The following is a 14945-nucleotide window of genomic DNA, read 5'->3' as shown; positions in this document are numbered from 1 at the left end:
TGTCTACCTGATCGATGCTTTTTTGTGCAATCGTACTCACTTAGTTCCTCAAACCACCTCGCAACTTGTGGTTTCACAGACTTCCACGTGTTCAGAGGAAAAGTAGCACTGCAGTCCGTCACTATAGAGAACGTCAATACCAACAAAAAGAATCTCACCCTTCCTACGACCAACACAACAACCATTAGTTCAAGTCGGCTTGAGTGGTACTTCTCTTCTACTTCGCTGGTCCGTCGACTTACACTGTACATTAGATGCCACGCATTTGTCTCGTCCTTCTGTAGGAGCATACCAGATAATCCCTTAGCACTGTCATCTGTATGCAATTCAGTTTCACGCCTTGAGTCGAACTGTAAAATTGGCCCGGACAGAAGTTTACTTTTCAACTCGCTAAAGGCACGATTGGCATTTTCTGACCACTCGAAGTCTGAGACATGAGAAGACGGTACAGGGGAGCTGCATCGATTGCATACTCCGGTACAAACCGCCTCAAAAAGGTAATCAGTCCAAGGACCCTTCGCTGCTCGCTCACATTGGTTGGCGCTGGCAATTCTATGAGTGCTGCCAACTTTAGTGCACCTAGTTTGATTCCTTTAGCAGGGAGCACAAAGCCCAGGTACTTCACCTCAGTTTTTGCAAATTCCCATTTGGACAAACGTAATGTCAGTCTTGCCTTGGAGATTGCCTCGAACACCTGTTGAAGCTTGGTCAGCATGGATTCCCAATCTTGAGCCGGAACAAGTATAACATCCATGTAACACGTTGCCACAATCCACCAAAGTAGACCTAGGGCCTTGGAAATCATTCTGTGGTAAACAGGTGGACCATTAGTTAAACCAAAGAACGTACGCATTGGTTCAAGGTATCCATCTGGAGTGCTGAATGCTGCCTCGTACATGCTCGACTGATCCAGAGGAATATGAAAGTAACAACGTGCCATGTCCAGCACTGTGAACAAGTTGTTTCGCACGAGACGATCCAACACATCATCAATTATTGGCAACGGAAAGTTATCTCTCACGATTTTGCACGTTCAAACGGCGATAGTCCGCCGCCATTCTGTATTCACCATTTTTCTCTTTGACTAAACTAACTGGACTGCTGTACTCAGACTCACTGTCTCGCATCAATCCACAAGCCTTGAGTGCTTCGGTGATTTGCCGAAGCACCTGTCGTCCTGCCCATGAAGCTCGGTAAGGGGTAGACTCAAGGGTGTACTTCCCGGTTTCCCGAGTTCGTTGGTGTGCACTGCAAAGCACTATCGGTATCCGTTAAATAACTCATATACCTCTTCTTTCTGTGCTTCTGTCACAGACGGCCCGACCTTGACTTCCTAAGCTCTTATTGGTGATATTGCCTTTGCTGCTTCTTTAACGTAGTTGACTACTTGCATAGAAAATGCTGTGGTCAGGATCCTCAAGCTCAACATGATCACCAGGCTTGACTACGTGACCTTTATTTCAGGTGATGTCTGCTTGCAATAGATTCACGATTGCAATGGGAGGCTTGTCTTCCGATCTTTCAGTTCACACAAGTATAGTCCACCGCGTTGTCTCCAGAGAAAAGTACAAGACCGTTTGGTTGCACAGTCTGAGACCGCCGTGACCCACTAAACCATGTTACCTTCAAGCTTGACCTTCTTACTGGTAGAAAAGGCCACGCGTTCATGGTTGCTGTTGATTTCCATTTCGCTCAGTAACGGGACGTCTCGCTCATCCAGCAGCATGGTGGTACCTTTCTTTCTCAGTAGCACAACATTTGGTGAGTCAGTGGTGTCTGTTCCCACGATAACGTCAGGCCCCGTGAAGGTATCGTCTGGAACTACGTGTATTCTCACGCCCTTGAACAGGGGACGGTCAACTTCTAAATCAGCCTCAATCTCGCCCATTGCTTCACAAGTCCCATCAATATCGCGGAACTGCTCGCAGTTGCTTGGGCTGGCTACTTCTTTGCCTAGCTGCATGGCACATTTTGACTTGATCAAGGTGATCTGCGGACCAGTCTCCAAGAGGGCGGCTACAGGGTCGCCATTGACGTTTACAGTTTTCTATGACTGTGACAGCCCCGCCCTTTCATCCTCACTCTTGCTTTTTACGTGAACCAAGTAAAGTGTGCTTCCTTTGAGCTCGGGACAGACCTTTGTGCCGTGCCCTTGTTTGCCCCAAAAAGTGTATTTCTTTTCACGTCGTGGACTCCGGCAATCTCATGCGAGATTGCCGGAGTCCATTCTTCACAATTGTAGCACTTTGTTCTCTGCCTGCGTACCTGCTTCACAGCGTTCTCGTCCTGTCGTGACGGCGGTTAGTTTCTTTTCGAAAATTGCGCGCTCGCCCCTGTGTCTTCAATCTGACATGAACTTGCGTGCGACATGGATGCGTGCGACAGGGCAACGCATCCTCTTTTTTTTTCAATGCCAGTGCAATCGCTCGCTCCCCAATGGGAGCCGTTGGTGCGCCTTAGTTCAGTGAGTTGCCGTGATGCGACCCTACCCAGATAGTACGACTAGTTTAGCTACGCCTGCTTCCGTAACGCTGGCGTCTGAACGCGCGCCGCTGCGTTCCCGATGAGAAGTGGTAGGCGCTCCGTCCCTGCGTCTGTCAGGTGTCAGGTTATTACACGTCCGTCAGTCTTCCTCCGTCTTCCGCCGTGAGGCGCCATCCAGATAGTAGTCTCCCCCACGACTGCAAAGCAGGCGCGGGGGAGACTAGAAATAGGGAAGGACGATAGCAGAGGGTGGAGAACGGTAAGGTCGGTCGCATCTGGCTGGCATTGAAAAAAATCAAGGGGGCGCTGAACAGGCCAATGCAAACCTGGAAACATACGCCGTCACAATCGAGGTTAGTATGCATTTTTATTTTTCCTCCTTATTACTGAGTAAACGATGACACTTGCGTCCGACATGTGGTGCCAGCGTGAACCTAAAGATATCTCACAACTGAGTGCAATAGGCGCAAGTAAAACGTACTGTCTCCGAACGGTGTTGCAGTTAATGATGCCGCAGCAATTGCGCCAAGTTTTCAGTGCTGTAGTTTAGTTCCGGTTGTGGACGGTTCTCGGGCAGCGTGAGTGCTTGAGTAATAGAGGTGAAGCATGCCGTTTCCGATTTTCTGCTTCGGTCTCGGCCTGGCCCGTGAAGCGTCATCTGTGCCTGCCGAACGGATTCGACACGCATTGATCCGACACGATTCGACACGCCTGTTTAGCACCTGAAATCGTAACGTTAGCCGATATTTTTGAGTAAACGGCTACCGTTACGTTAACGTTATGTGTCAGCTTTGCACGTGATATCTAAGCCGTCACGTAGCGCAACAAAGGCGTGTCGCGGCTTCGCTTGCACGCGCAGAGCTGTCAAGGGCCCAAAGCAGTAGTGGTGGAGTATATGCTAAAATTCGCGCGGTCCCTGATGCATTGTGCCACGCTTCCGTGGCTCGTAACGTTACGCCGATATTTTTTAGCACACGGCTACCGTTACGTTAACGTTATGTGTCAGCTTTGCACGTGATATCTAAGCCGTCACGTAGCGCAACAAAGGCGTGTCGCAGCTTCGCTTGCACGCGCAGAGCTGTCAAGGGCCCAAAGCAGTAGTGGTGGAGTATATGCTGAAATTCGCGCGGTCCCTGATGCATTGTGTCACGCTTCCGGGGCTCCTTCCTTACTGTTCGCGTTTACGAACTGTGCAGTCTGCTGATACGTAGCACGTAGCATATTTCTTTCCCTGAGTAGCGCCCAACTCACTGATACCTCTTTTTATGCACCTGTCAACATGTCAGTTTGCGCTAGGGTACCCAAATGTAGTCATTGGCCTATGCGTAACAACACACGTGCAGCTTTGCGGTACGTCGGCGGAAAAACAGCTAGAACGTACTAGGGAGAAGCTGGATCTGTCGATGGTTTTCCGCCAACGAAATGTAGACTGGAGACTCGTGACCACTTTGCAGGCTGCCATTCGGTTTCGTCTGCGCTGTAGAAATATCGATACTGGCGACAGCATGCAGTTTGTAGATGTCCGCGATCTCTGAAGCGTGGTCGCGCCAGAAAACTGAACAACTTCGTTGCAGGTGGGCAGCTCTTGCGGCTATTAGCACAGTTTACAACGCAGCAATTCATACGTTCGACATTGCCAAGCTATATATATATATATATATATATATATATATATATATATATATATATATATATATATATATATATATATATATATATATATATATATAGAGAGAGAGAGAGAGAGAGAGAGAGAGAGAGAGAGAGAGATGGAGGTTGTACACCACGCCAACACAAACTCCTAGCACTCCCTGGACAAGAATGCTTTAACAACGAGGGTGGACGTTTTTTCGTTGCCGAAACAACACTTTGGTTAACTTCTGACAAACGTTTTTCATTGGTAAGGCTCACAGCCACTTCGCATCAAATTATGCTATCATCCTTATGCTTCTTTTTAATGTTGATATTAAAGGAAACTATAATTTTGTTTACCGATTGATGCACTTATATAATGTCGATGTCCTAGCTGGTACATGACTTGGAAAAACGAACAGCGCTAAAAACGGGGCCAAACAAAAACAAGACAGCGCACTATCGAGTGTCTTCATGTTTGCATGCCAGACTTGTTTCAGCCCAGATAATAGTGGAGATCACCGTTGTTTTCCAGCCAGATCTTCTATAGTGAGTGGTACGGCCACGGCTACGTACGGAAGAGGACAGGCACAATTACTAGCCGACTATCACTCAACCGCGCTTTCGGCATGGTGGGCATGCTATACTATTTAAAAGTACAGGAACGGAACTTTGCGCAGAACTTCGACAGTATCATATTATGCAAGTTTTACTCGCTTTCGATGACATGCTGTCCGACTTGTTTGAAGAAATGTTTGGAAGTAACTTGCGATAATGGTATTGTAGTCATCATACGACGCAGGACCCGCCTTAGTTGCCTAGTGGCTTTGGTATTGCGCTGCTAAGCCCGAGGTCGCGGAATCAAATCCGGCCACGGCCGCCGCATTTCAATGGGGTCGAATTGCATGCACACACAAAAAAAAATCGTGTACTTAGATTTAGGCGCACGTTAAATAACCACAGGTGGTCAAAATTAATCCGAAGTCAACCACTACGGCGTGCATCATAATCAGATCGTGGTTTTGGCAGGAAAGCTCCATAATTAATTAATCACGTGACCCACATTGTTATTTGATCACACTCTGGAACTGATGAGGCAGACAGTCCGAAGCAGGGCTGCTTCCTGTTCGGAGCCCTTGTGGAAATGGCGGCATTCGTAGTTCGCAGTATAATAAGGGGCAGTAGCTCCGAGAGATTTGAAAGCGTCGTGTCTTCCGACACCCGTCTATTCCGAAAATTACTGAGACGTTTAGTTAGGATGGGCTCTTCGCAACAAGCAGCACGTGTTACGACGGTGTAGGTGAGCCTCAGCTAGGCGACAGGCTGCGAGCTTCAGGTATGGAGTGATCGGGCTATGACGAGACGCTCCCCCTGTGTCCATAATTATCCGCCAACTTCGTTCTTGACGCCATCTATGAGCTCCTTCCTGTGAGCGCGGATGGCGCGGATGACAATATATATAAGAGTTTCTGGGACACTAAATGACCGCTGGACAGTATATTTGTACAGGTGCCTTATTCTTAGCGAAACATGGCACAGGAAGGACATCGTAACGCCCAGCCATGTAGCGAATAACCGTGGCAGTACCGGCTTTCACCAGCCTAACCATCGATGACAGCAAACTTTTCGGCGCAAATTAAACGAGCACGAAGAACACAAACCAGAACGGGTGCCTTCTTCTTCCTGGTTTAATTTGCGCCGAAAAGTTTGTTTTAATCACGAATCAATACCAACTAGCTCAAACCAAGATTTTAGCGGAACCACCGCTTCCAACTAAATATCTACGACCCTAGGACAGATCAGCAGACTCCTCGCGCGCGCCTCCAACACTGTGAAGTGGTGATTTGGCATATACTGCCATGTAGGTTAAATCCCCCTTCACGCACAAAAAAAAGAAAGGGGGGGGATAAAGAAATGAAATAATTAAGGAAAACAAGTAGGAAGCGACAGACAGTGATCAGGCTTTGATAGATCATACCGGTCAGGCCTAAAGCTGCCGAACGAGAGGTATAGCTACGCACGTTCAGCTACACACGAGGTGCAATATCGGGCAACGCAAATAAACGTAATGCCACTCGTTCGTACTATTTCCTTTGTAAGCCATTTCCACTCGTCTACGCGCTCTTTGTGCGAAGTAATTACACGGATTTGTTGCGAAATTCATGTCACCTAAGGAGCCACCGAACATAGATGGGCGCTCTTCAGACTGGAAACGGGTCACAATACGGCTGCAAGAGCACCGGGCGTCGTTCGGTCGTTTCAGCTGTGTCCGTGAACCTTCAGTTTGAACGCCGACGTGAGTTTAATTTTTCTTTTCACATCCTAAGCGGATCTTCGTCCAACCACAGCTGCATGACGTCGCTTCGGGCAGTTTCTTTCTCAATAAACAGTTTCATACGCTCTAGCTGTTCGCGTGTGAAGGTGCCCCTAGAGTCTCCCACGACACCTTTCCGGACAAAGTTCACCGTGTTGGCCTCTCGCAAGGGCGCTACGAAGACCTTTCCGTAGAGGTTCTTCAGTTCGTCCGGCAAGGCGTTGGGATCCCTTTCGATAATGCTCTTCAGTATGGCGGGGTCAAGCACAAACTGCTTCTTCATGAACTTTGCACTGCTTTTGTCTAGCACAGTCTGGAAAAACTCTTGGTCCTGAAGCAGCGCCTGCTCGTATTCTGGTCCCAGGAAGCGCGCTATCTTGAGCACGGTATCGCATTGTTGTTTATATAGCTGCTCGTAAGTAATAAATAGCACGTTGTTTTGTCTCCTGCGCGCGTACCATGGCAGCAGGTGGTCGAAGAAGCCTCCATGGTCTGTCTGGCCACTGATGAACAGCTCGAAGAAGTCGTCGAAAGTTCCCTCGCTGAAGTACGCCGCCGGTAGTGCCTTAGTGTGGTGATAAAACGAAACGCAGCAGTCCCACGGATTCCGGGCAACGTACACGTACCTGCGAGCAGTGCGATGACAAGTGTGGAATGAGCATCCATAGCAGCGTATGCGAGTTCATTGCCCAGCCAAGCTAAACTGCACCGGCCAGCCCCTGCCCGACGTGCTTAAACACTAGTTAATGAGTGCGGTAAAATCAACGCCCACGTGCGCTTTGGGGCTAAACAGTTCTTCCTAGCAGTGTATACTTTCGAATTTCATTGTTGGTTATCAACACCCATACGCATAAGAACGTCCTGCGTTCTTTTGAAACGTGACACTAGATATGCATGTATTTGACAAAATACAACATTTCGCGGGTGAAGCAATAAAATTACCCCGGAGTAGCTATGCTGTTGCGTTCCGAGAGAAAGAGAAAGGAGGGAACGAGAAGCTCTTAAAGGCAGATATTTTTGCCGGCTCGCGTATAACCACTGACATATTATAATGCTTTGCGAAGGGAGGGGAATGGGATCAAGAGAGTATGTAAGAGAGCGGAATGAAAACGTGGTCCTATTGGTGCGCTATTTCAACCACGTAAGGATATACCAACAAGCCTACAGATGCAAAGTAATGACTAGTTTTCAAGGTACCGTCGTCCGCCCCCGCTGGCCACATACCTCGCTTCGTCGCGCAGTGTCAGCCTGGCCAACGGCAGGTGTGTTTTCATGAGGCGGGGCTCGGACGCGTCCTCCAGGATGCGCGTGCCGAGGAGCTCGAGAAGCGGCGTCCTGGCCAACCACTCAAAGAAGTTTTCTGCCGACCGGCCTCTGTTCACAATGAGCTGCAAGATCTGCTGGACCCAGTGGGTTCCGCACTTCGGGTACGTAACGAGCATCACGTCCCCGGCACGTGGCACGAACTGCAGCGCCTGTCGCACCGGCTCCGGGCTGAACTCGCTGGTGAGCCGGAGCCCCTCGATTTCCACGTATTTGGGATGCCGGCGGATCGCCATGTCGCTGCGCCGAGTGGCTTTCAAGTGCGTTTGGTCGGCTGTAATCCAAGGTCGCCTGGTGAGGCTGCACCAAAGAAACGCAGAGCACAACAAAAAACTCTTAGGGCAACAGGCCCTTTACATCGTTCGGGCCGGCCACATGCACATGGATTACACGCCACAAAGAAGAAACAAGAAACTCCCAAGTTCAAAGCCAAGTACTGTAATCAATGTTGAAAGTCTTCGACCGAATTCACAAAGGTTTATGTTCGTAAGAATAGAGTTTGTCATCGGCCAACCGCCTTCGCTGACTAATATGTTCTATGTGACGGCGGCTGGCACCTATTCTTACCCATTGGTGCTTTTGCGCCGCCTTTCTGTCCCGTGCTACGAAGGTGCTTTTAATTTTATGTTACGCTAAGTTTGTGTTAAGTAACGTATGTCCTGTGCGTACCAATTCATTTATCATCGCATTCATTTGCAGCAGCACACTAGGCGTGTGCGCCCGGCGAACCTCTCCAGTTTTCATTAAGAAAGCCTCGTTCACCCACTCGCGCGTAAATAAAACTTTAACGTAAGTAAGATTCTGTGAATACGAACTCTGGAGCTCGTGGCTAAGCTTCGCGTGTTCGTCCGCGAGTGCAACTCCTCTGATGCGGACTCTGCCGATCTACCTTGACCGCGGCATCAAATGTTTCGGGTGGGTGGCGCGCCAAGACGCCCCTGCAGTAGAAAGGGAATACCAGGGAATGGAAAGGAAACTGCGGCAGGATAGATGGCACTGCGATCGGAATTTGCGATGTTACCACAAAACTCAATGGGCTCTCGAGGTCCGTGAAGTGAATTAGAGTTAAAACACCTTGTCACAGGTGAAATAAACAAGCGTGGTCCATTACGGACGGACAGTGGCACACGGAGTATTTAGGCACCTTGAATACACTACGTAAATTTATTTCCGTAATATCCTGAGTTATAGCCCGTCCCGAAACACCGCACGTCTGCTTCAATTTTACAAAACAAACGGTGGTATCGACCACCCCAGCTAATCACTGCAAACGTCATTGCCTGCCAACCCACTGACAGCTTGCTACAGTGTCAAAACCCCGCCTTGGAACGAAGAGAGCTAGGCAGGCGAAGTCACTTTATATCAGTCTTGAAAGATATTGTGATGCCTCCTTTGAGGGCTTCGAGGGGCACGTCGACAAAATAAAAGATTTAGCACACGCCATTTGACAAACTTAAACGAAATATGTTTGTTAATGGCTTCTCTCCGTAATTCTTGGCTATCGGTTAAAAACATTTTCTGCTTGTACACCGAGACATCGCCGCCGCCCTCTCTTCCTTCCCTGCGATCAGTTCTTGCTCCCCTTTTTTTCAGCATTAGTATTTCTTCTCTCCTTTTCTTTGACGAATTGTTTCTACCGGTTTGAGATTTATGTGTTTACTCAGTATACCATGGTATAAGTAGGCTGGTATAGGTTACGCTTGAAGCGAGAGGGGCAACCTGTACGCCAGAAAGCGGCGTGAAAGCGAAAGACGAGTGCCGATGCCACGCACCCTAAGTTTTCTCCATCAGCACCCCGTTACATGATATACTGTAGCAGAGTCTGTCCAGGTTAACTATAAGAAAGATCGTAGTTATGAATTAAAAAAAAACATTACACGCAGGATCTCCTTTGGGAGTTATCTGAATGATGCGTAAGTATTTGCTACTAAATCACCTGCTGTTTCGTTGTAATTGCGAGAAACACCGCGAACTGAGCGTGAAACAGGGAAGCGTGGTTCCAACACTGAAGTGTTAACTGAGACCAGCATTGCACGACGAAGAAGAGACGCGCAGATAGCATTGTTCACTCATGTTAAATATATATGATGCTGCGTTCGGACAGAGGTTCAGATGATGCCGCTTCGTGGAAGATGAACACTGGCCGACGCGTGCTGTAGTACAGGACGTAACTGAACAGTGTCACGTTTGGTACACCTCCTACGTAGACGCGGCCGATGACTCTGGCTCCTCTCGATGCGAACCATTATCAGCCGTAGTCAACCGTACACCGGCGGCGGCGGCGTACATGGCGCGGCCGTGTGGCCCTGTCTTGAAAGCGGTCTGCGATGGGGACACAGTGCTACGAGTGCTGATAGCTTCATGTGTTATGTGTTCTCGCCACTTAGTTCGCCTTGAAGCAAGAGGCAGCACGAATGTCAATTCGCTCGCTGCTGCGAGCCCTATCTTGAATGCAATCGTCTTGCGTTACGGACGGACGGGTTTGCTCGTTGGGTATAGCATAGGAATGCTAACACATTTAAAAATAAAAATTACATTGCGTCCGAACTTAAACGACAACTCAAGTTGGCCACGCATGTAGGCTTTCCTTGCGTATAATCACTGCCCGAATACTGCGAAATCTGTGACGTCAAACTATGGAGTCATCGGTGTCTCAAGTTATACCTGAAATCCAAGAAATGGAAGTTTGGTTTTCACGTTCTTCGCTAATAATAAATCTTACTCTCGAACCAAATTCACAACTGAACTTTTCGTTCGTATAAGCGTTGTTCGTCAGTGGCCGGAGGCCTTAGTTAAAATATGTACACTATCACGATTATAGCTGGCAATTGATAATTTGGCCACCTTAGGTAATATTTCTCTATTTTTTATTTAAAACCATTTTATCTTGATAGCAGTTGCCATAACGACACATCTGTGGCAACATCAGTAAGGAAAGGAAACAGCGCTTTTCTGTGAAGCGTTAAGCAGACGACACACTCGAGCCCTGAGCAGCCGCTATGCGTTTATTGGTAATGAAAATTCCAGCTTTATGCGTGCACCGACAAGTAGAAAACAAAATCTACAAATCCATCTCAAGATGTTCCAACTGCTTTCTTAAGCAGCGATACAAAACGTTCACTTACACCGGGAACTTCTTATATTGTTAGTTGCGTGCCACCGACCGGTTTGAATTAGTATTCTGTCTATGTTAGTCTTTTGTACCAGAAAGGGCGTTGTTAGTCGCACTATTGTTAGCGCGTGCGATCCAATACTGCTACACCTCAGCACAGGCTCAAAACATTCACGATCCCTGGGATAGGGGAAGGGTAACAAAATATAGCAATATATTTCGTTGTTCCAGACGCTGGTATATAAGCGCAACGGCTCTCGGCACAAGACTGCCTTGCGGGAGTACTATACCTTAGCGTTTGCGGCAACAGGTGCCTTTGTCGTCTATGTTGTCAATAGAGGCCGTAAACGCACGGGTAATGGCGAATCCAGCTGTTCTTCGGCGCAGTCTTTATAATATATACCAAGTAGCGCGTTGCCTTTCATTATATACGACTGACGTTCCAAGCGGCGCCCGCGCTATCGAAACTTTTCCCTGGCACCTTGTCGGAAACGTTTATTTGCGTTTATTCGTGTGACGCTTCAGACCGTACCCAAATACACATAAAATGTAGGCAACAGGAAAACTTCTGTCTGCGGGCCAGCAAATGTAGCATCCTCCGTATAGGAAAATCATCTCAACCTATACAATGGCACTACGTTTATGATTAGCATTTCGCGAAATCGACCGAGCTGGTCCTGCCAAACTACAAAGCCCATTTCGATTCCCTATACTCACTTTACTATTGCAGCATGCAGCCCACAAGACTCAGCCGTGCGCCTGGAATGTCGCTGTGCTTTTACGACTGTTAGCGTATCAGCAGCAGTCTGACAGCGCGCCTGGGTTTATCGAGGCAGCTTCTGCCTCTGCCGTCAAGCGGGCCCTTGTTGCTTAGGCTCTGCTCTGACCTGAAGGAACGCGGTGATAAGCGACCCGGTTCCGTGGACGTCGTCATGCGCAAATGCCGTCTTATCAGCACAGCACGTATTCACAGCTTGATTTCGCAGCCGTGCTTAATCTCGTTGGAAACGAATCAACTCAATGAGTGAGGTTAGGTGACCCTTAAGTGCCGTAAGTCTTGGACTATACACGCGCTCAATGGGTCTTAAAATTTATTTAAATTATGCACTTTAGCATGCCAAAACCATGATGTGATTATGAAACGCGCCGCAGTGGGGGACTCCGGATTAACTTTGACCAAAAAGGGGTTCTTTAACGTGCAGGAAACGCACGGCACGCTAGCTTTCTTGCATTCCGCCCCGATTGGAATGCAGCGGCCGCGGCCGAACCAAGGTAAATATACCTGGTAGCGAAGCTTCCATAGGAGCCCATACGTTCAAAACATGGCGGTCCATCGCCGGTTCATGGGGCTTAGCGCCATCTGTATGTGGTGGGAACACTTCCGGCGGAAAAAAAAATAACGTGACGCCATGTCCGTTAAAAGCAGAAGTGACGTCATTTTGTTTTCGAAGGCGCGAAATTTGTTTTGTTGTTCTTCCTTTGGAGCTATATATTCAAGTGCCCCGCCATTCGACTTGATGGGCGTTTCGAGCTTTCAGCGTGGAAAGCGATGCGGGAAAAAGCCAGCCGTACGGTTGTCGAAATCGCATCCCTGCACAGAACATACTTTCTTTGGAGGCCGACGAAAGCTTTAAGGCTGTTTCACATGCTGCGACTGCAACGACGAAAATCGGTGCTGTCGCACGCGTCGCAATGCGATTTTTAGAGGGCTCATTTCACATGATTGCGATTTTAACAATGCGACTGGTGCGACGCCCAGGGTTGCTTACAGCCAGGTTTCGCGGCACACGCTGCATAATTACTTTATTGTATTGAATAAAACGTTTACACTATAATATTATTGACTTATCTTGATTAGAAGCAAATAATATGTACGTTTACTAATTTAAAACCGTTAGTTAAGATTTGTCTTGGAGTGCGCGACGGCGGTTTCTGTAGTTCAGTGCAACATCGCGCACGTAAACAGCTGTTCGCAGGTGGTTCAGCAATTCTTTATTCTATGGTTCAGCGCTGTGTGTTGTCTTATCTACCTTCTATGACCGTTTCGTTTTGCCTGCGCTACAACAATCTATAAGATGGCCTACCGACAAGTTCATATAGCTGCCCTCACCGTATATGCAGTATTCGGAGTTCGGCTGCACGAAGTTGTCGTGTCAGCCCAACAAGATCCTCGCGCTACCCGTGCTCGGCGTCAGCTTTTGGAGAAATGATGCGTGTACAATGCCCGTCATTGCGCATATGTGGTGCCTGCTCCTAGCCATATTCTTACGCCAAACGCATCAAGAAGCACCAACCCGAACGCCCGCGTGTGCCCCTGAACGAAGCCTCAAACGATCTGTGTGATTACGACGTGGAATGAAAATTGTGTTGTGAAATTCAACCTTAGCGCTAGCCTGGTTCGTCCATCGCCGTGCTTGCGCTGCGAATATATATATGGGAGCCCTCTATAAATATTTCTAAAGGCGCAAAAGCTGACGAATCAAATGTTTCGAGCAGTTACCGTCACTTTTGTAGAAACCTGTACGTTGTAACATAGCATTCTAAAAGACACACTTCTCGTCCACTTTGTTGTCCCGTGTCTCGCGCTGGTACTATACTCGGAACTTCTAACAAGAAGACCATATCAATACGCGCTATCCATAATGCAGGATCGTGGGCCCACGGCAGGCGCACTTGCCGTAGGATTTTTCAGCTTTCTGCTCAGCCTCGCACGCCTCTCACGGTTAGCCTGTTCTGTGGAAATAAATATTATTATCAATGTTATTAGATATTATAGTTTCTTCACTGTAATTTATAGCAATCTTCCAGATTTCTTAAGATAGTCATGCATTTAACCTGTATTAGATCAACATTGTTACGACATGCTTATGGGAGTCATTTCAAACTAGATTGCTCAGCCAGAGAAAGTACAAATGCAAGCCTCCATGTTTATTCCAATTTGGTATTCCTAAACAGATTATATTGGCAAAATTTTGTGTCTGCTTGCATTTCCTGCAATTCGATGTTCAGAGCTGGAAAAACTGATTCCTTTTCTTGCTGTCGAAAGGCTGCTTCAATGTCGATAGCAAGCTATAATTATTCATTTCGAAAGTGTTAAGCAATGACTATATGTCTAAGCTTATCAATGCATTTTTGTTCCACGAACACAATCAAGTTTTCTCTCTCCGTCTCATTGACAGCCATGGAATGAAACCGTTCACTTTCATAAGTATCAGGATGCAAACATTCTGGAGTTTGTCCTGAGCATTTGTCTGCATCCTATAGTGTGCATGTTTGTATCAAGTTATGGTGTTACAATCTATAGTAATTAACTATAGTGCAACAGAAATACGATGGACAGGAACGAAGTGAACACACAGAGCACTTCGTTCTTGTCTGTTGTCAATCTGTTGCACTTTAGTTAATAATGATTACACACAAAGTCATCTAGTTTTCAGTTATTATGTCGGGCTTATAAGCCTGCTTGTGTCCTGGAATATCTGCACGGTTATGTATCCTGTAATTTAATTTCTGGCCATGTGCTTGCAAGTCGCGTGTCAATCTCCTGATTTTCCTGACAACCTTGTGTGATGTGCAGGCCCAAATAGTTTCTAGTGAATCCATGCAGGGTGTAATCTGCACTACAAGTGCTGCTTTGATTGCTTTCAGTTCAGCTTTTCTAGGTGTAGGATGACCTGGAATGGTACTCACTTATATAGGGTTTAGCTTTATGTAGTGTCATACTACTGTTACACTGCTATTGCCATGCCATATGTGCCTTGCATATGTTTGCTTGCATCTTCATGATTAGCAACCTCCTCTGTGTGTTTGGCAGTTGCATATAGTCTCCTGGCTTAATTGTTTGCCCCCATATTCCACGGTATGGGCCTGTTGTGTTTCAAGTTCAGGCACTCCCGAGGTTGTGTTTCTGAAGGGAGGGGTAGTCGTCTTTGCATCTCATATGCTAGCTGGCATAGTATCTTGGGACGAGGTTCTGAGCTCTTGAGACAAAGAATTTGTGCTGCAGGCTGCAACTCTACTGTCTAGGTGCTTGTTCGTTAGCTCTTTCTCATAGAAGTCTTCAAGCATGGTAAAGTTGGA

At 47.4% G+C, this 14945-nt stretch overlaps 1 protein-coding gene across 1 annotated transcript; it reads right to left on the bottom strand.

Annotated features, from left to right (window-relative positions):
* Nucleotides 1-4233: 4233 nt before the first annotated feature.
* LOC142561464 (sulfotransferase ssu-1-like) lies at nucleotides 4234-11699 on the bottom strand. Its single transcript, XM_075673448.1, has 3 exons — nucleotides 11583-11699; nucleotides 7655-8053; nucleotides 4234-7056 (listed from the first exon to the last, which is right to left on the bottom strand). Exons 2-3 carry the CDS (start codon nucleotides 7987-7989, stop codon nucleotides 6432-6434), a joined length of 960 nt encoding a protein of 319 aa, XP_075529563.1. The 5' UTR covers nucleotides 7990-8053; nucleotides 11583-11699; the 3' UTR covers nucleotides 4234-6431.
* Between the last annotated feature and the right edge of the window lie 3246 nt (nucleotides 11700-14945).

The sequence above is a fragment of the Dermacentor variabilis genome, chromosome 1, assembly GCF_050947875.1.
Source record: "Dermacentor variabilis isolate Ectoservices chromosome 1, ASM5094787v1, whole genome shotgun sequence".
Classification (NCBI taxonomy): domain Eukaryota; kingdom Metazoa; phylum Arthropoda; class Arachnida; order Ixodida; family Ixodidae; genus Dermacentor; species Dermacentor variabilis.
Note: the sequence above shows the minus strand (reverse complement) of the source record. Positions and strands in the feature narration are given on the sequence as shown.

Bases quoted from the DNA above. Each gene is read 5' to 3' on its own strand.
- LOC142561464 (XM_075673448.1), bottom strand. From the start codon at position 7,989: ATGGCGATCCGCCGGCATCCCAAATACGTGGAAATCGAGGGGCTCCGG. The intron at 7,057-7,654 runs GTATGTGGCCAG...CACTGCTCGCAG, and splicing joins ACACTGCGCGACGAAGCGAG to GTACGTGTACGTTGCCCGGA.